This window comes from Scyliorhinus torazame, chromosome 17 (genome assembly GCF_047496885.1).
Source record: "Scyliorhinus torazame isolate Kashiwa2021f chromosome 17, sScyTor2.1, whole genome shotgun sequence".
Taxonomy (NCBI): Eukaryota; Metazoa; Chordata; class Chondrichthyes; order Carcharhiniformes; family Scyliorhinidae; genus Scyliorhinus; species Scyliorhinus torazame.
The window spans coordinates 77,452,585-77,476,037 of NC_092723.1; the positions used below are offsets into that span (position 1 = coordinate 77,452,585).

General features: G+C 46.7%; 1 protein-coding gene across 2 annotated transcripts in view; it reads left to right on the forward strand.

Moving 5' to 3' along the window:
• The window catches only part of LOC140393961 (transcription factor ETV7-like), a 160,997-nt gene that overhangs the window by 18,862 nt on the left and 118,682 nt on the right, over positions 1-23,453 (forward strand). For both annotated transcript variants that reach the window (XM_072480655.1, XM_072480656.1), the window contains exons 2-3: positions 15,824-15,988; positions 18,886-19,020. In XM_072480655.1, the coding sequence (XP_072336756.1) occupies positions 15,824-15,988; positions 18,886-19,020 (300 nt within the window). The remainder of the gene's footprint in view (positions 1-15,823; positions 15,989-18,885; positions 19,021-23,453) is intronic.

Sequence of the window (23,453 nt, forward strand, 5' to 3'; positions counted from 1 at the left end):
ACACTGACGCATAGTGGCAGCAGTGTGTACCATATACACTGACGCACAGTGGCAGCGGTTTGTACCATATACACTGACGCATAGTGGCAGCAGTGTGTACCATATACACTGACGCATAGTGGCAGCGGTTTGTACCGTATACACTGACGCATAGTGGCAGCGGTTTGTACCTTATACACTGACGCATAGTGGCAGCGGTTTGTACCATATACACTGACGCATAGTGGCAGCGGTTTGTACCATATACACTGACCCATAGTGGCAGCGGTTTGTACCATATACACTGACGCATAGTGGCAGCGGTTTGTACTATATACACTGATGCATAGTGGCAGCGGTTTGTACCATATACACTGACGCATAGTGGCAGCAGTGTGTACCATATACACTGACGCATAGTGGCAGCAGTGTGTACCATATACACTGACGCATAGTGGCAGCGGTTTGTACCTTATACACTGACGCATAGTGGCAGCAGTGTGTACCATATACACTGACGCATAGTTGCAGCAGTGTGTACCATATACACTGACGCATAGTGGCAGCAGTGTGTACCATATACACTGACGCATAGTGGCAGCGGTTTGTACCTTAAACACTGACGCATAGTGGCAGCAGTGTGTACCATATACACTGACGCATAGTTGCAGCAGTGTGTACCATATACACTGACGCATAGTGGCAGCAGTGTGTACCATATACACTGACGCATAGTGGCAGCAGTGTGTACCATATACACTGACGCACAGTGGCAGCGGTTTGTACCTTATACACTGACGCATAGTGGCAGCGGTTTGTACCTTATACACTGACGCATAGTGGCAGCGGTTTGTACCGTATACACTGACGCATAGTGGCAGCGGTTTGTACCTTATACACTGACGCATAGTGGCAGCGGTTTGTACCATATACACTGACGCATAGTGGCAGCGGTTTGTACCATATACACTGACCCATAGTGGCAGCGGTTTGTACCATATACACTGACGCATAGTGGCAGCGGTTTGTACCATATACACTGACGCATAGTGGCTGCGGTTTGTACCATATACACTGACGCATAGTGGCAGCAGTGTGTACCATATACACTGACGCACAGTGGCAGCGGTTTGTACCATATACACTGACGCATAGTGGCAGCAGTGTGTACCATATACACTGACGCATAGTGGCAGCGGTTTGTACCGTATACACTGACGCATAGTGGCAGCGGTTTGTACCTTATACACTGACGCATAGTGGCAGCGGTTTGTACCATATACACTGACGCATAGTGGCAGCGGTTTGTACCATATACACTGACCCATAGTGGCAGCGGTTTGTACCATATACACTGACGCATAGTGGCAGCGGTTTGTACTATATACACTGATGCATAGTGGCAGCGGTTTGTACCATATACACTGACGCATAGTGGCAGCAGTGTGTACCATATACACTGAAGCATAGTGGCAGTGTGTACCATATACATTGACGTATAGTGGCAGTGTGTACCATATATATTGATGCATAATGGCAGCAGTGTGTACCATATACACTGATGCATAGTGGCAGCACTGTATACCATACACACTTACACATAGTGGCAGCCGTGTGTACCATATAAACCAGTGTTCTTCAAACTTTGTTTCCGGGGACCCATAAAAAAAAAAAGAATTTAAAATAAATTTTGAGTACCCAATAAATTTTTTCCAATTAAGGGTCAATTTAGCATGGCCAGTCCACCTTGCCTACGCATCTTTAGGATGTGGGGGCGAAACCCACGCAGACACAGGGAGAATGTGCAAACTCCACATCGACAGTGACCCAGGGCCAGGATCCGAACCTGGGACCTTGGCGCCGTGAGGCAGCGGGGCTAACCCACTGCGCCACCATGCTGCACTTGGGGACCCATTTTTGCCAACCTTCGGGACCCAACCCGGCCGACCATCGCGACCCACGCCGGCCGACCTGAGCGACCCACGCCGGCCGACCTGAGCGACCCACCATTTTCTCTTATCTTGTTTGCTGCTGACAAAAATGGAAGAAATGGTTTTGGGTCCCTTTGGCCCTTGTACACGCTGCTCCAATGGAACCTGTTGGGTGAAGGTGAAGCCTTCCGGTGTCGGAAAGTATGGCGTCTCCATCTGTCCAAAGTTCTGAATGTTTTTCCTGTAAAAGTTTTTCAAATAAAACCCCCCCTGAACTTGTAAAAAAAAATGAATAAAATAAATGAAAAAAATAAAAATTAAATGAATAAAATAAATGAATAAATGAATAAAAACCACTACAGAACTTGTAAAACAAAAAGCTGCAACCGTTTAAAAAAATAGCGGCCGCACTGCGCATGCGTGCCCGAATTTCTTTTTTAGCATGTTCGCGGCCGCTTGCAGCCGGCATTATGAAAAGCCGGCTGCTGCGCGGGGATTTGCGCGATTGGGAGCGCTGCGGACAACGGCTCCGCGACCCTCCCGACACCCGCCCGCGACCCACCCGCGGGTCGCACACCCGACTTTGAAGAACACTGATATAAACTAATGCATAGTGGCAGCACTGTATACCATACACACTGACACATAGTGGCAGCCGTGTGTACCATATACACTGAAGCTTAGTGGCAACAGTGTGTACCAAATACACTGACACATAATGGTAGCAGCGCGTACCATATGCCCCTAGGCTCAATGAAAGCAGTAGAGTGTTCCAGATACACTGGGGCACAGTATATGTGATGCCTTTACATTCCTTTAACATGGGCACACAATGTTGTTCAACGGCGAAACTTGGAAACGTTTCAAGCAGGAAGTTGCAGCAACCAGCAGAAGCCCTTTTTGTCAATTCAGTAGATGCAGATTCCATCTGGCTTATACTAGGAGCTTGTATAAGCAGGGCCTGTCTGTATATGCCAGGCCATTGGCGCGGCTCTCACAGTAACACTGGATTCCAGTCAGACACAGGCTCTCGGGTACGCACTGGTTTACATCTAAACACCAGCTGAATGAAGCATGGGCATTGACACTGGTTCATGTACAGAGGCTGGCAGGCACACAGTGACACAGTCTCAGCCAGACGGCATTGACGCACAACACGGGACTGGTTCCCAGATGGACTCTCTTACTGGTGAGGATATTGGCTCACGTGAGGCCAAGGGCTCTCCCCATGCCCCCTCCATCCATTTCTCCAGCTCTCTCCCTTCCTCCCTCACCGGCCCCCTCCCTCCCTCTCTCTCCTCGGCCTTCTTCCTCACTCCCTTTTCCCGGCCCCCTCCCTCCCTCCCGCTGGTACTCTCACTTCCTCCCTCACTCTCCCTGGCCCCCTCCCTCCCTCCCTCCTTCTCCCTCCCTCCCTCTCCTCAGTCCCCCTCTCACCCTCTCTCTTCCTGGCCCCCTCCCTCCCTCCTTATCCCCCATCCCTCCCTCCTTCCCCAGAGATCAGCCATGATCTGATTGAATGGGGGAGCAGGCTCGGAGGGCTGAATTGCCTACTTCTGCTCCTAATTCCTATGTTCCTATGGTGGGAAGTGGTGAGTTGGAAATCTGCAGTTTCAACCACTCTTCTGGTAGGGAATTTCCAATTCTCCTCATTCGCTGAATAAAGAAGTTTCTCCTGAATGTCCGATTAGATTTCTTAGTGATTAATTGACAGCCTCTAGTTCTGTTCTTCCCCTCAAGAGGCTTTTCACAGTAACTTCATTGAAGCCTACTTATGACAATAAGCAATTATTATTATTATTATAAGAGGAAACATTCTCTCTGTGTCCACTCTTATCGAAACCTTTCATCATTTTACATATCTCCATTTGGTCATCCCTCAGTTTATTTTCTCACGAAGAAGTGTCCCAGTCTTTCTGATTTTTTCTGATAGGTCTAATGTTGCATTTTCAGTATTATTCTTGTAAATCTATTTTATACCCTCTCCAGGGACTGTTCCTTTATATAATTTGGTGACCAGAACCATGCGCAGTGCTCCAAGTGTGATCTTCAGTACCAGCTCAGCACAACTTCTCATATTTTCAATTCTATCCCTCTAGAAATAATGGTTTGAGTGTCTCAACAATAATGTTGAGTTTCCAAAATCCTGATTCTGGAAGCAAAGATAACAACTGGCTTCTTTTCTCTACTTCAAACCACCTTTTTAAACCTCTCTACTCTGTCTCTCCCACCCTCGCCTCTAACACATGTCTGGGGAGCTCATTAACTTCTTTGTCACTAAGATTGAGACCATCCTATCAGCTGCCTCTGCCACCTCCCTCCATTCTCCCAACCCACCAGCTCAAACCTCCTTTAATGCTCCTCCCACCTTGCTCTGAACTCCCATCTTTCCACAGCTTCTCTCCTGCCCTCTCGCCCTCACTGAGCTCATCATGCCCATGAGACCCACCTCCTGCTCCCTCAACCCTATTCTCATTAAACTGCTGACTGCACGCTTTCTCCTCCTGGCTCCCTTGTCAGCTAATTTTGTTAACAGTTCTCCCTCTTCAGGTACTGTCCCTCTCTCTTTCAAATCTGGGATAGTATCACCCAATCCTCAAATTATTTGTCACGTACTTATTTTATTGTTTTAGTGTCACGTGAAAAGTATTGTACAGTCCTGACAAATCATTCCATACATGAAAAAAAAAACATAGGGCATACATAAATACACAATGTAAATACATTGACATATGCATCGGGTGAAGCATACGGAGTGCATTTCTACTCAGTAGAGAAGATGTGTAAAGAGATCAGATCAGCCCTTAAGAGGGTCATTCAGGAGTCTGGTAACAGCGGGGAAGAAACAGTTTTTGAATCTGTTAGTGCGTGTATCTTCTGCCCGAGGAAAGAAGTTGGAAGAGTGAATAACCTTGGGGGGGGAGGCGTCTTGGATTATGCTGCTCGCTTTCCCAAGGCAGCGGGAGGTGTAGATGGAGTCAATGGATGGGAGGCAGGTTTGTGTGATGGACTGGGCAGTGTTCACGACTCTCTGAAGTTTCTTGCGGTCCTGGGCCGAGCAGTTGCCATACCAAGCTGTGATGCAGCCTGATTGGATGTTTTCTAGGTGCATCTGTAAAAATTGCTAAGAGTCAATGTGGACATGCTGAATACCAAATTTTCCCAAGAAAGTATAGACACTGTTACACATTCTTGGTTGTTGCGTCGACGTGGGTGGACCAGGACAGATTGTTGGTGATGTGCACACCTAAGAATTTGAAACTATCAACCATCTCCACCTTGGCACTATTGATGCAGACAGGGATGTGTTTGATACTTTGCTTCCTGAAATCAATGACCAGCTCTTTAGTTTTGCTGACATTAAGGGAGAGGTTGTTGTTGTTACACTACTCCACTAGGTCCTCTATCTCCCTCTTGTACTCTTGACTCATCATTGTTCGAGATCCGACGCACTGCGGTCGTGTCATTAGCAAACGTGCAGGTGAAATGAAATGAAATTGAAATGAAAATCGCTTATTGTCACAAGTAGGCTTCAAATGAAGTTACTGTGAAAAGCCCCTAGTCGCCACATTCCGCCGCCTGTTCGGGGAGGCCGTTACGGGAATTGAATCGTGCTGCTGGCTTGCCTTGGTCTGCTTTCAAAGCCAGCGATTTAGCCCTGTACTAAACAGCCTCGTACAACAACTCGATGGAGTTGGAGCCACATTTTGCCACACCGTCATGTATGTATAGGGAGTATAGTAGGGGGCTAAGTACGCAGCCTTCTGAGGCTCCAGTATTGAGGATTATGGTGGAGGAGATGTTGTTGTTTATCCCTACTGATTGTGGTCTGTAGGTCAGAAGTTGAGGATCCAGTTGCAGAGGGAGAAGCCAAGTGGTAGGTTTTGGAGCTTTGATATGAGCTTGGCTGGGATTATGGTGTTGAAGGCAGAGTTGTAGTCAATGAATTGGAGTCTGACGTAGGTGGCCTTGTTGTCGAGCTGCTCCAGGGATTTGTGTAGGGCCGGGGGGATGGCGTCTGCTGTGGACTGGTTGTGGTGGTATGCGAATTGCATTGGATCAAGGCATTCTGGGAGTATGGTGTTGATGTGTCTCATGACAAACCTCTTGAAGCACTTCATTTTCTTTTAAAATTTAGAGTACCCAATTAATTTTTTCCAATTAAGGGGAATTTAGCGTGGCCAATCCACCAACCCTGCACATCTTTGGGTTGTGGGAGCGAAACCCACGCAAACATGGGGAGAATGTGCAAACTCCACACGGACAGTGACCCAGAGCCCGGATCAAACCTGGGTCCTCAACGCCGTGAGGCAGCTGTGCTAACCACTGCGCCACTGTGCTGCCCGAAGCACTTCATAATGATTGATGTCAAGGCCATCAACTGGACGGTAGTTGTTGAGCCACGTTGCCTGGTTCTCCTTTGGCACCAGTATGATGGGGTCTTCTTGAAGCACATGGGAACCTCGGAAAATAGTTGGGAGAGGTTGAAGATGTCCTTGAATACATGGCCAGTTGGTCCACACAGGATCTGAGTGCACGACCAGGGGCCCCATCAGGACCCGTCGCTTTCCGAGTATTGACCCCTCAAGACTTGAAAACTGCTTCCCCATCTTGAACATCCCATTCCTCTCTTATAGTCCGTGGTCATGTTACTGCTATCCAAATCTGTGTCCACCATTCCGGAACACCATGTTTTAATCCCTCCAATCAGATTGTTGCTCCTGCTGCAGTATCAAAATGGCTTTTATCAAATTCACAAATGATATCCAACATGACGATGATCGTGGTAAACTATCCTCCCTTGTCCTTCTCAACCTGTCTTCAGCTTTTGACAGAATTGACCACCAACGTCTCATCACTTTTGTCCAATTAGGCGGGACTACGCTCACCTGGTTCCATGCTCACCTATCTAATCTTAACCACAGTATTCATGCACGCTGAAAGAGTCATTGAGGTTTACAGCACAGAAAGAAGCCCTATGGCCCATCGTGTCCATGCTGATCATCAAGCACCTTTCTATTCTAATCCTGTTTTCCAGCACTTGGACCATAGCCTTGCATGCAGTGAGAGTTCAAGTGCTGATTTACATACTTCTGAAATGTTGTGAGGGTTCCCGCCTCTACCAGCCTTTCATATGGAGTTCCATATTTCAATCATCCTCTGGATGAAAATGTTTTTCCTCACATCTCCTCTAAACATCCTGCCCATTACCTTAAATCTATGTCCCCTGGTTATTGGCCCCTCCACTAATGGGAAGGGTATTTTCCTGTCCACCCTGTCTATGTACCTCATAATTTTATACGCTTCAATCAGGTCCCCCAAGGATCTATCTTTTGGCTCCCTCCTATTTTTCATCATTCTCAACAACATCCAACAGCACAGCGTTAGTTTTCACATGTCGCGGATGACACCCGCTCTATCTCACCACGCTCTCTCTCTCGGTTCCTCCACTGTTACAAAATTATCAGACTGCTTATCTACCATCCAAGTAGATCAGCAAAAAGGTTTCCTCCAATTAACACTGGAAAGACCAATGCCATTATCTTTGGTTCCTGCTCCAAACTCCTCACCAAACCACCACTCCATCCTTCTCTGGAGCAATTGCCTGAGGCTGAACCACATTGTTTGCCAACTGGGTGCCATATTTGACCAGATATCCACGTTAAGACCGTCGGCTTCCACCTTTGCTACAGTGCCCGACTCCAACCTGCCCCAGATCATCAGCTGCTGAAACCCTCATCCAAGCCTTTGGCACTTCAATGCTTGCCTATTCCGATACACTGACTTCCCACATTCTCTCCTCCATAGATTTGAGCCCATGCAGAACTCTGCTACCTGTGTCCTAACTCATAACAAGTCCTACTTGCCCATCGCTCCTGTGTCCTAATTCATAAGAACACCCACTCACTCGTCACTCTTGGTGTTCATCGTCCTACACTGGTTCTCAGATAAGCAATGCCTCGATTTGAAAATTCTCATCTTTATTTTCAAATACCTCCAGTGCCTTGCCTCTCCCTATCTCTGTCATTTTCTCCAGCTCATAAACCCTCCAAGGTATCTGTTCACTTGAGAATTTCAGATAATCATTCCACGATTGGTAACCGTGCCTTCCGCTGTCGGGACCCTAAGCTCTGGAAATCCCACCTTAAACCTCAACATCTCTCTGATGGCCAACCTCCGGTCAATACGTTATGTGCCATGACTGGGATCTCATTCAATCGCCGTCATGCTGCTAATCTTTAGTCTTTTCTGTATTCTGACCTTTTAAAAAGAATGTTTCATGTTTTAGACCATTGGAATGGGTCCATCTGCAGCTTTATTGGTTTCTTCCCCATTCCTGTCATTAAGTAGATACTCTTTTTCAAAGTTACCCTCCCCATCTCTCTCCTCAAGGCGCTGCTGTCAAGCAGACAATCTAGACTGTTCCTGGATGGTCGCCAGCTGCTCCAACATCTTTGCCAGCGTTGTGTGGAAGCCACTCAGAGTCACTTGAGCTGATTCATTCACTCTGTTTTCCTTTTACTGGCTGTGAGTGTGTCTCACCTTCCCTGGAGATAATTCATTAATTGACGATTCACTTGGTGTGGAGATTTATTGTAAAAGCTGTTTTCTTACTTTTTCCTCCGCCTATACATGACAATTTACTTCAAGTTCTTTCAGTGGTTCATGTGTAGAGCAACAAGAGAAATCTATTTTTTTTTAAACTCCTTAAGGAATGCTGGATACACCCAGTGGATGGGGAGTTTCCAGCTCAAATCAGGCAAATGAGCACTTGGGTGTATGCCAGGCACTGACATTTACTTGGCTCAGAGTGAGCATTGCATCATTGAGGTGTGAAAGGAGCAGCAAAGGATTAGCCAAGTCAGTGCTTTGAGTCTGGCCAGTATCTTCTTACACAGCTGAGAAATGTAATGCATAGGCCGAGAGACAACAGAATCAAAGTGAATGGCATGAACCCTGATCCATGAATCCGAAGCACGGTCGTTGACATAGCCAGGTGACGATGGTCAGAACTGACCCAGCTCCTGGAACTCTCAAACCCCCAGCAGAGTTATAGAGGCCAAAGCCAAAATCACAGCGTGAACCAGGCTAAGCTCATCCAATTTTCCATTCAACTGTGACATGAATTACTTGGGTAATTATTTCCCTTCTGGCAGAACAAAGTCTCATCTTGGCCGTCACACCAGTCTGATTAGTGGCATTAGCTCAGCAAGTGATGTGCTATACCATCCATGCTGGGCTGGCACAAGGATCAAATTCTGTTGTCTGATCTCAGCCAGGTAGTTCTCAGTATCTCGGACTTAGGTGTTATGGGCCAGGGTGTATCATGGAGTTCACCTGACCCACAACTTTTGTGGTATGGGGAGCACATGGCCCACTCTACAGGTGTGGTAAAGCAGAAATGGAAAAGTATTTTTTAAAGCAAAACAGTGTTTATTCTATGAACACAAGTAACCTTTTTAAAACATACAGTGAGCATCTTAGCAACCATCAATTCAAATACAACTTCCAAAGAATACAACACTAAGTCATCCTTAAGCTGTCCTTTTAACATCCATAAGACTTTTAAAAAATCTTTCAACAGAAGCACATCAGGTTAAAGTCACTACTGAGAGCAGTTATTAGTTTTAAATCACCAAAGGATCGATTTAAAGCCTTTAGATTACAGCGACAGAGCCCTTCTGGCTGTGACTGCAGCTATCCAGCTCTGAAAACGAAACTAAAACACACCCTGCAGCAAACAGCCTAAAACGAAAGTAAAAAGCTGACAGACAGCCCAACTCTGCCCACTCTCTGACATCATTGATAAACACCCATTTCTTAAAGGTACATTTCTTAAACACCCATTTCTTAAAGGTACTCTCACATGACATAGGGAAGTGAAAATAGCCGCTCCTGATTACTTCCTAGTGGCCGACGCTGGAGCATCTGGTGAGGACAACATTGGGCCCGGCCAGTTTGAACTCATGTGTGGAAAGTGGTGCATTGGCTAAGGTGCCAGACATCCCAACAGAATAAATATGACGTTTTTAAAAATTTGTTGTTGGGATGTCAGCATCATAGACGTTTATTGTCCATCCTTAATTTCCTTTGAGAGGGTGATGGTGAACCATTGAGTCCATGTTTTTTGTAATTCATTTACAGGATATGGGCATCACTGGGTAAGTCAGCATTTATTGCCCATCCCTAATTGCCCCTTGAGAAGGTGGTGGTGTGCTGCCTTCTTGAATTGCTACAGTCCATGTGGTATGGGTACACCCACAGTGCTGTTAGGGAGGGAGTTCCAGGATTATGATCCAGTGACAGTTAAGGAACAGCAATATATTTCCAAGTCAGGATGGTTAGTGCCCTTGTCCTCTAGATGGTACTGCTTGTGGCTTTGTGGTTGCTGGCTAAGGAACCTTGGTGAGTTCCTGCAGTGCATCTTGTAGATGGTACATGCTGTATCCTACGGTGCGTCGATGTTGGAGGGATTGAATAATTGTGGAAGCGGTGCCAATCAAACAGGCTGCTTTGTCCTAGATGGTCTTGAGATTCTTGAGTGTTGTTGGAGCTGCACTCATCCAGGCAAGTGGAGAGTATTCCATCACAGGTGGACAGGCTTTGGAGAGTCCAGAGGTGAGTTACTCGCTGCAGGATTCCTAGCCTCTGACCTACTCTTGCAACCACAGTACTCATGTGGCTATCCATTTCCGTTTCTGGTCAATGATAATCCCCAGGATTTTTCTTAAAAGATAGGAAATGAATGGCCACCTCAGGTATAACCCCTCCACCTATCCCTTCACAGTGTACTTGACTTTTTCCAGATATAAAAACTCCATGAGGTCACCAAACCAGGCCAAGGCAATGGGTGAAGCGGAAGATCTCCATCCCAGCAGAACTCGCCTTCGGGCTATCAGCGAGGCAAAGGCGAGAGCATCCGCCTTCGCCCCAGTCTGTGGCCCCGGGGAGTCTGACACTCCGAAAATGGCCACTGACGGACAAGGTTCCAGATCAATGTTAAGAATCACTGACATCAGTGGATAGCATTGGGACTGCGGCGCTGAGGACCTGGGTTCGAATCCCGGCCCTGGGTCACTGTCCGGGTGGAGTTTGCATATTCTCCCCATGTCTGCGTGGGTTTCACCCCCACAACCCAAAGATGTGCAGGTTAGGTGGATTGGCTACGCTAAATTGCCCCTTAATTGAAAAAAAATTAATTGGGTACTTTAAATTTTTAAAAAAAGAATCACTGGCATGGTGCTAAAGAAGGGGACCCAAAGGCTCACCATCGTTGAAAAGGCCCAGAACATGTGGGTGTGCTTTACAGGCCCATGAGAGCACTGCTCACACCTGTCCTCCACTCCCGTGAATAACCTACTCATCCGAGCTTTAGTTAGGTAAGCCCTATGTACCACCTTGGGCTAAATCAGGTTGAGTCGCGGGCAGGAGGAAGTAAAGTTCACCCTGTGAAGGGCCTCACACACAGGTCCCAGTCTCCCTCTCGCTTCATTCTCACCTGGTCCAGCAAGATGGCTTCCACTGGTATGATCTGTCCATAAATATTTGAAATGCTCCCACCTCTCCCCACAAGACCCTGCCAGCAATAGGATTCTCCCCAAAGGGAGGGTTGCGGCCCTGAGGGAAATGTGGGACAAGCCTTCTGGATAAAATTGCGTATCTGGAATTGCAGAACAAGTGCGTTGTTGAAATTTTGACGAAAGCTCCTCCAAACCAGCAAACCGTCCCTCCACAAACAGATCCTGAACAGATCCCTGAAATATTCAAGGCCCTTTCCTTTCCACTACTTAAATGTCGCATCCAAATCCTCAGGATGTTGACAATGGGAGGATTCAACAATGGTAATGCCATTGAATGTCAAGTGGCGATGGTTAGATGCTCTTTTATTGGAGATGGCCATTGCCAAGCACGAATGTCACTTGTTACTTGACAGCCCAAACTTGGATATTGTTCAGGCCTTGCTGCTTTTGGACATGGACTGCTTCATTATCTGAGGAGTCGCGAATGGTGTTGAACATTGTGCAGTCATCAGTGAGCAATCTCCACTTCTGACCTTGTGATGGAAAGAAGGTCATTGATGAAGCAGCTGAGGATGATTGGGCCTAGGGCACTACCCTGAGGAACTCCTGCAGTGATGTGCTGGAGCTGAGATGATTGACCTCCAACCACCACAACCATCTTCCTTTGTGCCAGGTATGACTCCAACCAGTGAACCGTTTTCCCCATGATATCCATTAACTCCACTTTTACTCCGGCTCCTTGATGCCATACTCGATCGCATGCTGCCTTGATGTGAAGGGCAGTCATTCTCGCCTCACATCTGGAGTTCAGCACTTTTGTCCATGTTTGAACCAGGCCTGAAATGAGGTCAGGAGCTGAGTGACCCTGGCAGAACTCAAACTGAGCATCTGTGAGCAGTTTATTGCTTAGTAAGTGCTGCTTGATAGCACTGTTGGTGACCCCTTCCATCACTTTACTGATGATGGAGAGGAGACTGATAGGGCAGTAATTGGCAGGGTTTGATTTGTCCTGCTTTTTGTGTACAGGACACACCTGAGCAATTTTCCACATTGTCGGGTAGATGCCAGTGTTGTAGCTTTACTGGAAGAGCTTGGCTAGGGATGCGGTAAGTCTGGAACACAAGTCTTCAGTACTATTGTGGGCAGCACGGTTGCACAAGTGGCTAGCACTGTGGCTTCACAGCGCCAGAGTCCCAGGTTCAATTCCCTGCTGGGTCACTGTCTGTGAAGAGTGTGCACGTTCTCCCCATGTCTGCGTGGGTTTCCTCCGAGTGCTCCGGTTTCCTCCCACAGTCCAAAGACATGCAGGTTAGGTGGATTGGCCATGATAAATTGTCCTCAGTGACCAAAAAGGTGAGGAGGGGTTATTGGGTTAAGGGGATAGGGTGGAAGTGAGGGCTTAAGTGGGTCAGTTACAGGGATAGGGTGGAAGTGAGGGCTTAAGTGGGTCGGTGAAGATTCGATGGGCCGAATGGCCTCCTTCTGCACTGTATGTTCTATGTTCCATTGCTGGTATATTGTCAGGGCCCATAGCCTTTGCAATACCCAATGCCTTCAGCCATTTCTTGATATCACGTGGAGTGAATCGTGTTGGCTGAAGACTGACATCTGTGATGCTAGTGACGTCTGGAGGATACCGAGATGGATCATCCACTTGACACTCTGGCTGAAGATTGTTGCAAATGCTTCAGCCTTATGTTTTGCACTGATGTGTTGTGCTCCTCCATCACTGGGGATGGGATGTTTATGGAGCCTCCTCCTCCAGTCAATTGTTTAATTGCCCATCACCATTCATGGCCGGATGTGGCAGGACTGCAGAGCTTAGAATGGTTGTGGGATCGCTTAGCTCTATCTATTACTTGCCGCTTATGCTGTTTGTCATGTAAGTAGTCCTATGTTGTAGATTCACCCGGTTGACACCTCATTTTTATATATGCCTGGTGTTGCTCCTGACACGCTCTCATGCACTCGTCATTGAATCGGGTTGATCTCCTGGCTTGGTGGTAATGGTAGAGTGGGGGATATGCCGGGCCATGAGGTTACAGATATTGATTGAGAACAATTCTGTCACTGCTGATGGCCCACAGTGTCTCATGGATGCCAGTTAAAGTTGCTCGATCTGTTCGAAGTCTATCCCATTTAGCACAGTGGTAGTACCACAGAACATAATGGAGGTTATCCTCAATGTAAAGACGGGACTTGGCCTCCATAAGGACTGTGCGGTGGTCACTTCTACCGATACTGTCATGGACAGATGCATCTGCAGCAGGCAGATTGGTGAGGGTGAGGTCAAGTGTGTTCCCTCTTGTTGGTTTCCTCACCAGCTGTCGCAGCCTCAGTCTAGCAACTATGTCTTTTAGGACCTGGCCAGCTCAGTCTGTGGTACTACTATCAAACCACTCTTGTTGATGGGCATTAAAGTCCCCCACCCAGAGTATATTTTTAAAAATAATAAATTTAGAGTACCCAATTATTTTTTTTTCCAATTAAGGGGCAATTTAGTTTGACCAATCCACCTACCCAGTGCATCTTTTTGGGTTGTGGGGCTGAGACCCACACAAACACGGGGAGAATGTGCAAACTCCACATGGACAGTAACCTGGGGCCGGGATCGAACCAGGTCCTTAGCGGCGTGAGACAGAGTACATTTTGTGCCTTTGCCACCACAGTGCTTCCTCCGAGTGATGGTCAAAATGGAGGAGTATTGATCCATCTGTTTAGGTGGATTGGCCATGGTAAAATTGTCCAAAGATGTGCAGATTGGCAGGGTTGAGGCTGCAGGAATGTTCCGGGGGAGTGGCCTGGGTGAGGTGCTCTTTCAGAGGTTGGTGCCGATCCGATGGACTTTTTCTGCATTGTCAGGATTCTAGGAATTCAATGGATTCATCAGTTGATGGCGGATGGTACGTGGTAATCAGCAGGAGGTTTCCTTGCCCATCCTTGACGTAGCGTCATGAAACTTCATGGGATCCAGAGTTGATCCGGATTCCCAGGGTAACTTCCTCCACACTGTATACCACTGTGCCGCCACCTCTGCAGGGCCCGTCCTACCAGTGAGACAGGACAGACCCAGGAATGGTGATAGTGGTGTTTGGAACATCATCTGTAAGATATGATTCTGAGAGTATGACTATGTCAGGCTGTTGCTTGACTAGTCTGTGAGACTGCTCTCCCATAAGAACACCCACAGTGTTATTAAGGAAAGGATTCTGGTACCTTGTCGATGGTGGGTTACTCGCCAAAGAGGGTTTTGAGGTTTGATTGGGAAGGATTTGCTTTTGTTGCTTCCAATGCCCAGGGTGGTCCTGGTGTCGGTCAACTGTTTTGTAGCAGTTTGACACAATTGCGTGACTGCCGAGTCCATTTCAGAAGAAGGTTCATAGTCTGGGAAATCACATATAGGCCAGACTGGGTAAGGAAGGCAGATTTCCTTCCCTAAAGAACATTAGTGACATAGTGGTTAGAACTGCTGCCTCACAGCGTCAGAATTAGCGAAAAAGTGATTAGAACTACTGCCTCACACGCCAGAACATAAGAGCATAAGAACCAGGAGCAGGAGCATGCACCCCAGTCCCCTGAACCTGCTCTGCCATTCAGTACGATCATGGCTGATCCCCTCTCTGCCTCAACTCCACGTTCCTGCCCGTTCTCCATCACCCTTCAACCCATTACTAATTAAAAATCGATCTATCTCCTCCGTAAATTTACTCAATGTCCCGGCATCTATCACACTCTGGGGCAGTGCATTCCACAATTTCCCGACCCTTTGAGAGAAGTAATGTCTCCTCATCTCTGTTTAAAATCTGCTCCCCTTATCCTAAAACCACGGCCTTTTGTTCTAGATTTCCCCACAACAGGAAACATCCACTCTACATCTACTCTGTCAATACCTTTTATCATCTTGTGTATCTCAATTAGATCGCCTCTCATTTTTCTAAACTCAAGCGAGTATAGGTCTAAACTGCTCAATCTCTCTTCATGAGCCCAACTCCTCATCTCTGGAATCAATCCTTCTCAACTGCCCCTCGTGCAACTGCATCCCTCCTCAAATAAGGGGACCAAAACTGTACACAGTACTCCAGGTGTGGTCTCTCCAATGCTTTGTACACTTCCCGACTTTTATACTCAGTCCCTTTAGCTATAAAGCCAAGTTTCATTTGCCTTCCTTCATTCCATTTGCCACTCATTTGAGTGTGAAATGGCTGTGGGGGACTCTGAGTCAGTGGGAATGTGTTCTGCACTGACCGCTCGGATGGTGGGAACGAGACCCCACCATCCGAAAAATTCAGTCCAGTCTTTTGACATCTTGAGAACTACATTTAAATACAAATGGTAGTGTAAATGTAGCTTGAATGTGCCTGTAACAGTAGTTGTGCCCTTGATCTGTAACAGAAACCCAGCCTTCTCTCTGGAGCAAGGCAGATGTCATTCAGTGGCTGAAATGGGCGGAGAGAGAATATTCCCTGCGCTTTATTGAGGAAAACAAGTTTGAAATGAATGGAAAGGCCCTCTGTCTGCTCACCAAAGATGACTTCCGGTACCGTTCTCCCAGTTCAGGTAAGAACGACAGTGTTTCACTGGGAATTTTCTGTAAATTTTGATGCTTAGGATACATTAGGTAAATGGGGAAAGTAGAGCAGTGTGCCAGTCTGAGATATAGGGTGGGATTCTCCCCTAACCGGCGGGGCGGGCCGCGAGTGCTGGCGTCATCACAGCGCATGCGCAGGGGGGATCTTCTCCATGCTGGCCATGGCGGACCGTTACACCGGCCGGCGTGGAGAGAAAGAGTGCCCCCACGGCACAGGCCTGCCCGCGGATCGGTGGGCCCCGATTGCGGGCCAAGCCACCGTGGGGTCCCCCCCCTGGGGCCAGATCCCCCCCCGAGGACTCCGCAGGCCGCCTGCAGAGCCAGGTCCCGCTGGTAAGGACCTGGCGTATTTCATGCCGGCAGGACCCGCCGAAAACGGGCGGCCGCTCGGCCCATCGTGAGCCGGAGAATCGCCGGGGGGGGCACTGCCAACGGCCCCCGACCGGCGCGATTCCCGCCCCCGCCGAAAAAACGGCGCCAGAGAATCCGGCAGCTGGTGGCGGGGCGGGATTCACGTCGGTCGGGGGCCATTGGCAGTGCCCCCCCCCCCCCACCCCGGTGATTAGCCTTTGTATGAGGAAAGTAGCACACTATACCAGTCTGGGATATATCGGGTGTCTGGGGAAAATAGCACAGTGCAGTCTGAGATATATTGGGGATATGGGGAAAGTAGTACAGTGAAGTCTGAGATACATTGGATATATAGGGAAATTAGCACAGCGTACCAATCTGGGGCATATTGTGCACATATGGAAAGTAGCACAGCGTACCAATCTGGGGCATATTGTGCACATATGGAAAGTAGCACAGTGTATCAGTCTGGGACATATCGGGAATATATCGAAAGTAGCATAGTGTATCAGTCTGAGATATATTGTGTATATATGGAAAGTAGCACAATGTACCAGTCTGGGATATATTGGGTATATGGTAACGGTAGCAGAGTGTACCAGTCTGGGATATATTAGGGATATACAGAAAGTAGCACAATGTAAAGTCTGGAGTATATTTTGTACATGGGCATTAACAGTTCTGTGTACCAGTCTATTATTTGTTGATAATTATTCTCTGAAAGTTCTTCACAGAGGCAAAAGGACAACAAACAAAAGAAGTAGAAATTTGGAAGCTTAGACCTGGGAATCAAAAATACGATCCCTCATATTTGGGGGTACATAAGGGTTTCAAATTATAGGAACAGAGTTCAGGGTTGGGGGCGGGGCTATGTGTTGGGGGTGCGAGAGGGTTGTACCTATCACTGGAGATTTAAAATTTAAATTGTGAGGACCGTGGCTGGTCAGTGAGGGCAGGTGTGAAGGGTGAACCAAATGTAGTGCGAGTTAAGATCCAGGCCACAAAGGATATGGATGAGATCAAGTTATTGGAAGGTGAAAGATGGGAGGTTGGCTGGAAGAACTTGCGAATAGTTGAGTCTGGAATAATAAACCATGAATGAACGTTTCAGAGGCAGATGGAGTGAGGCAGAGATGGAGACGATAACAATATTATAGAGGTGGCAATAGGCCGTCTTTGTAATGGAGAGGATTATGGGGTTGGAAGGTCAGTTCGGGGTTAAATGGGATGTCGACATTACAAATAGTTTGGCTGAATCGGAGGGTGTGGCTGGAGAGGGGGAAGGGATTTGTGATGGTTCTGGCCTTACTGATGTTTAACTGAAAGAAATTTCAGCTCATCAAATGTCAGACAAGCAGCTCAACGGGGCTGGGAGTGGGTGGGGCTGGGAGCGGGCGGGGCTGGGGTGGGTGTGGCTGGGAGTGGGCGGGGCTGGGAGTGGGCGGGGCTGGGAATGGTGATGGGCATGTAGTACTGTGTGCCATCTGCATTGATTCATGGCTGATGATGTTGCCAAAGTTCAGCATGTAGATCAGGAAAAGGAGGGGGATCTTTGGTAGACTTCCAAGATGACCTTCTGATCTGGGGAGAGAATCAATTGCTAGAAATAGTCTGTCTTACATTAAGATAGGTAAGTGTGGACTGTGGCTAATGATGGACAATACTGGGCCTTGGTGTGATCGGACATTGAGAGTTCACCAAGAACAAGTAGCGAATGTGTCACAGACACAAAAAGTGTCGTTTATGGATTTAGGCAGATTCAATGCACTGGGAAGGAGCAAATACCAGATTGGCGTGATCCAAACTATTGCGACTCCGATATGTCTTGTATTTCAGAATAGAAGCCCCATGTAACACCCTGAGATCCACCATACACATGGGGGTAGGAACTCCATTCTTCAATAAAGCAGTGCCATTGAACATTCTATTCTGATAACCAAAGGAAGAACAACAAACCAAAAGGGGGCTCGCTCCAATTGACCCTGTGCCTCCACCAATGGCTGGTTCCAGAGGAACCTCTGGACTTAAAATGGTGGAGATCCAGGAACATGTCAGCTGTTTACCCTGGGATTGGGAAAGGGGTGAGGAATGGGAGGAAAGGAGGGCTGTTTCTTTACTTTGCACCAAAGTAGACCATGATATCAACAAAGTGTAACTGTTTATGATTCCCTCAACCTCTGAGAGTGTATCAATGAAAAGGAATGGAGCCTATAACCCTAGCTCTGGTTTGATTCCATGTTTCCACAGCCCTCTGGTGTGTTACCCATGGGTCATTCTTCATGTAAATGTTGATAATATACCTGCAAGCTATTCCTGCATGAAGACAGCACTGGATCAGAAGGACAGAGATTGGTTCAGAGTCTGTCATGTAGGCCAGCAGTGCATTTGAATCCATAGCTTTTATAGGCTTCCCTGCCCACATCAGCTGCAAACATTGAGACAATTTCTACTGATAACGTTGGAAAAACCCAAACATCCTTGAATAAGAAGGGTTTGATCTGTTTTCTCTTTTTAGGGGACGTGCTGTATGAAATACTTCAACAGATTAATAACTACAGGAGCTTTGCACAAAGGAGTTCCATCTTGAATACAGCAGCAGCAGAACTGGCTATGCACACCCCACATGTAGCTCTGCACCGAACCATTGAAGGTACGATGAATGTCCACTCTGGATTACTCGTCCAGTGGCATTAGCACTACCACACCATCACCCTACCATATGCTCACTATGAATGCATCACTCATCCCTAGTAAATGTTAAAAAGAGGGCTGGGATCAAATTAAATTCATCCATGCATCCTGAGGGAAATGTGGGAAGAAATAGAAACCACAGTAATTATTCAATGAGGTTATATTGCAAATTATATATACCAGAGGATGAGAGAGTGTGCGGTGCAAGACCAATTTTCTAATTGGGACACAAGGCAAGGACAGGTAACTACAGACCAGTTAGTTTCAATTCTATGGTCAGGAACACTCTTTGAATCTTTAATTGCAGACAAAATTTCTAAAGTTCTCGATGAATGAAAAATAATAGCTCAGAAAGAAAGATTGTGCTTGACAAATCTGAGAGAGTCTTTGAGGAAGTGGTCGATATGGCGGTCAGTGAAATGCAGTAGTCTGGTAGGTATGGATTCAGGGCAACACAATGGCGCAGTGGTTAGCACTGCTGCCTCACGGCGCCGAGGACCAGGGTTTGATTATGGCCCCGGGTCACTGTCCGTATGGAGTTTGCACATTCTCTTTAGGTCTGCGTGGGTCTCACCCCACAAACCAAAATGGATGTGCAGGGTGAGTGAATTGGCCACAGTAAATTGCCCTTTAATTGGAAAAAAAAAAGAATTGTGTACTCTGAATTCATTTTTAAAAATTATAAATATGGATTTAAGAAAGTCTTTGCCAAGGTACCACACAGGAAACTCCGAGAGAAAATTAAGGGTTTGGGGAATTAGGAGAAGGTAGCAAATGTGGCTGAAAAAACTGGTTAAATGTCAGAAACCGAGTGCAAGTTAAGGTTACTTTCTGTGTAGTTTGAAGTATGTTGTGACCCACAGGATTGAAGAAGTGGCATATTTTGAAGGGAACAGTTGTACTTGGATGTTAAGCAGGATGAGTGATAAAATTAAGGAATTTGAGGCTCAGGTTCACCAAGACACTCAAGTGAATCATGCCATAAAGAAACCTAATGGAATAATAGATTTTATGGTAAGAGGTATATTAATATATGAATATTAATGTCAATATGTAATGGCTAATCACCAAGAAAGTTCAGTAACCCACAGTTTGGACTCCACACTAAAGGAAGGATGTGGAGGTAGTAGAAAATACAATGCAGATTCACGAGGATGCTGTCTAATATGAGGAAAGCTGAAATGGGGATGTTTTCGTTAGATGGGGCAATGCTATGGGGTGATTGATTAGATATGTCTAAAATTAAATCAAGAAGAGCTAAATGAGGGGATTCACCTTCTCAATACCATTTAAAACTCTCCACATTGCACTGGGATATCTCAAAACCTTTTTCTACTCATTAGAACTTAAATTACCTAATCTGCCCGTATGCTTGTTTCTGTCACATTGGAGGTCAGTCCCGTTTCTCTTTTGTACTGTTGATTTAATAAATACATATCTGACCAACTTGATTGAATTTTCTGAAGAGGTGACCGGGTGTATAGATGAGGGAAATGCTTTTGACGTAGTCTGCTTGGACTTCAGCAAGGCTTTTGATAAGGTCCCACATGGGAGACTGATAGCGAAGGTAAGAGTCCTTGGGATCCAAGTAAATTTAGCACATTGGATTGAAAATTGGTTGAGTGACAAAGCGTGATGGTCGAGGAATGTTTTTCCGATTGGAAGCCTGTGTCCAGCGGGCCCCCCGGGAACAGTGTTGAGGTCCTTACTGTTTATGATTTATATAAATGATTTAGATATGGATGGAGGAGGGTTGTTCAGTAAGTTTGCAGATGGTACAAAAATTGGTGGGGTGTGTTACGACACCCTGGGCTAGTGCATGGTCAATTCCAGTCCCACAGGCCCCTGAGTCCCAACACTAGTGAATTAAACAATAATTCAGATAAAGCTTTCGAGATCTTTGGCTCGTGACTGCTCCAGGGACTTCCAGGCAGAATATTTGTAAGTGAAACACAACAACTGTTTATTTATAACAACAATAGCAATAAGACAGGCAATAATGATACTAGAATAACGGCCCACTCCTTTACTGTCCCACCCTCTGCCCAACCACACACAAGACAGACACATGGAGAGGGAGGGGAGAAATAAAAATAAGATGATTAATGTGAGATGGAAGATGAGTCCCCTTGCTTCGGATGTTGAAGTTTTTTCAGCTGACTGTCCTTCCGGGATGTGGACTGATTGAGAACCACTGATTGGATGGCTGATGATCGTCTGGCTGTAACATTCAGTCAGAATCCCTAGATTGTGGGATTCCCTCTGGGGAGCCACTTTATTTTTAATTAACCTGGGCGTTCACTCAAAAGAACAACCTCGAGCCTGCGTAATTCTTATTTGTTTCCCACTTCACCAGAATGCCCCTTAGCTTTACTGAGGAAAAACAGAGTTCCCCTCACGTGATTTTACAGAGAGTTCCTTAACCAGCTGACCCTGCCTGCAGCTGTTGCTGGACTGAGTGTCCTTGCAGGTTAATCTAACTGTAGAGAGAGAAAGATCTTTAATTTGAACCTTTAGACAGAGTCCATCAGGTAAGAGAGAGAGATCAGGGCTTTGACCCTCCAGTTTCTTGACCAAACTGAAATTAAAACCCAGAGGAAGCCTTCTTGTCCCTGGCAGAACACTTTGGAATGGTCAGCACCATAGACGATCATCTAAGAGCCCGGCAAAGTAAACAGCTCATTGGCTGACAGCCAAGTCCGTCAAGATGAGTAATCACTGATGCCAGAACATCCTGCTGGATTCCTTTTTTATAAAAATAAAGATGAAGACCATCTTAAAGCTGCAGGCCCTATTAATTTTTCAGGTACAAAAATTATAAAAGCCAAAAGAAAGGGAATAAACAAGGGACAAACAGGGATTAACAGGAGGATCCTTACAGGTGGTAAATAGTGAGGAGGATAGCCTTAGATTGCAGGAGGATATAGGCGGGCTGTTCAGATGAGCTGTTGAATGGAAAGTGGAATTCAATCCGGATAAGTGTGAGGTGACGTACTTGGGCAGGACAAACAAGGCAAGGAAACACATGATAAACAGCAGGACCCTCGGAAGCACCGAGGATCAGAGGTATCTTGGTGTGCATTACACCAGTCCCTTCAGGTAGCAGAGCAGGTGGACACAGTGTTACAAAGGCATTTGGTATACTTGCATTTATTAGCCAAGGCATTGAGCAGGGAGGTTGTGCTGGAACTGTATACAATGCTGGTTAGGCCACAGCTAAAGTATTGTGTGCCGTTCTGGAATCCACATTATAGGAGGGATGTGATATCACTGGACAGGGTGCAGAGGAGATTTACCAGGACGTTGCCTGGGCTGGAGAGTTTTAGCTATGAAGAGAGATTGGATAGACTGAGGTTGTTTTCCTTGAAGCAGAGGAGACTGGGGAGGACATTATTGAGATGTATACAATTATGAGGGACATAGATAGAGTAGACAGGAAGAAGCCTTTCCCCTTGGTGGAGAGATCAATGACCAGGAGACATAGATTTAAAGTAAGGGCAGGAGATTTAGAGGGGCTGGGAGGAAAAACCTTTTTATCCAGATGGTGGTGGGAGTTTAGAACTCACTGCCTGAAAGGGTGGTGGAGGTGGAGACCCTCAAATCATTTAAGAAGTATTTATATGTTCACTTGTGATCCCAGGGCATATAAGGTTATGGGCCAAGTGCTTGAAAATGGGATTAGAATAGTTGGATGATTGTTTTTGACCGTCACAGATGGACTGAATGGCCTTTTCTGTGCTGTCGGATTCTATGACTCCCCACTTAAGTGCAGCTCCAACAACACTCAACAAGACACCATCCAGGACAAAGCAGCCAACTTGATTAGCATCCCATCCACAAACATTCACACCCTGCATCACCGACGTACAGTGGCAGCAGAGTGGACCATCAGGAAGTTGGTTCAGCACAGTGGGCTAAACAGCTGGCTTGTAATGCAGAACAAGGCAAGCAGCGCAGGTTCAATTCCCATACCGGCCTCCCCGAACAGGCGCAGGAATATGGCAACTAGGGGCTTTTCACAGTAGCTTCATTGAAGCCAACTTGTGACAATAAACAATTATTTATTTAGGATGCGGTGCAGCCAGGCTCCTTCGACAGCACCTTCCAACCCCTTGACCTCTACTAACTAGGATAAGGGTAGAAGACGCATGGAAACACCCCCACCTGGAAGTTCCCCTCTATGGTAGTCAATATGTAACAGCTAATCATCAAGAAAGTTCAGTGAACCACAGTTACGGTTTAAGGGGCGGCTTCTCGGAGGGTTATGTGACCCGTTTGGCCAACTGGCTGGGGCTGAGCGCGGGGCTTTCTTGGCACATCTAGAGACTGAATTCAAAGTAATCGGTGACATTATTATAATTCTCTGTGCACTGTTATATTGTTAATAAGAAG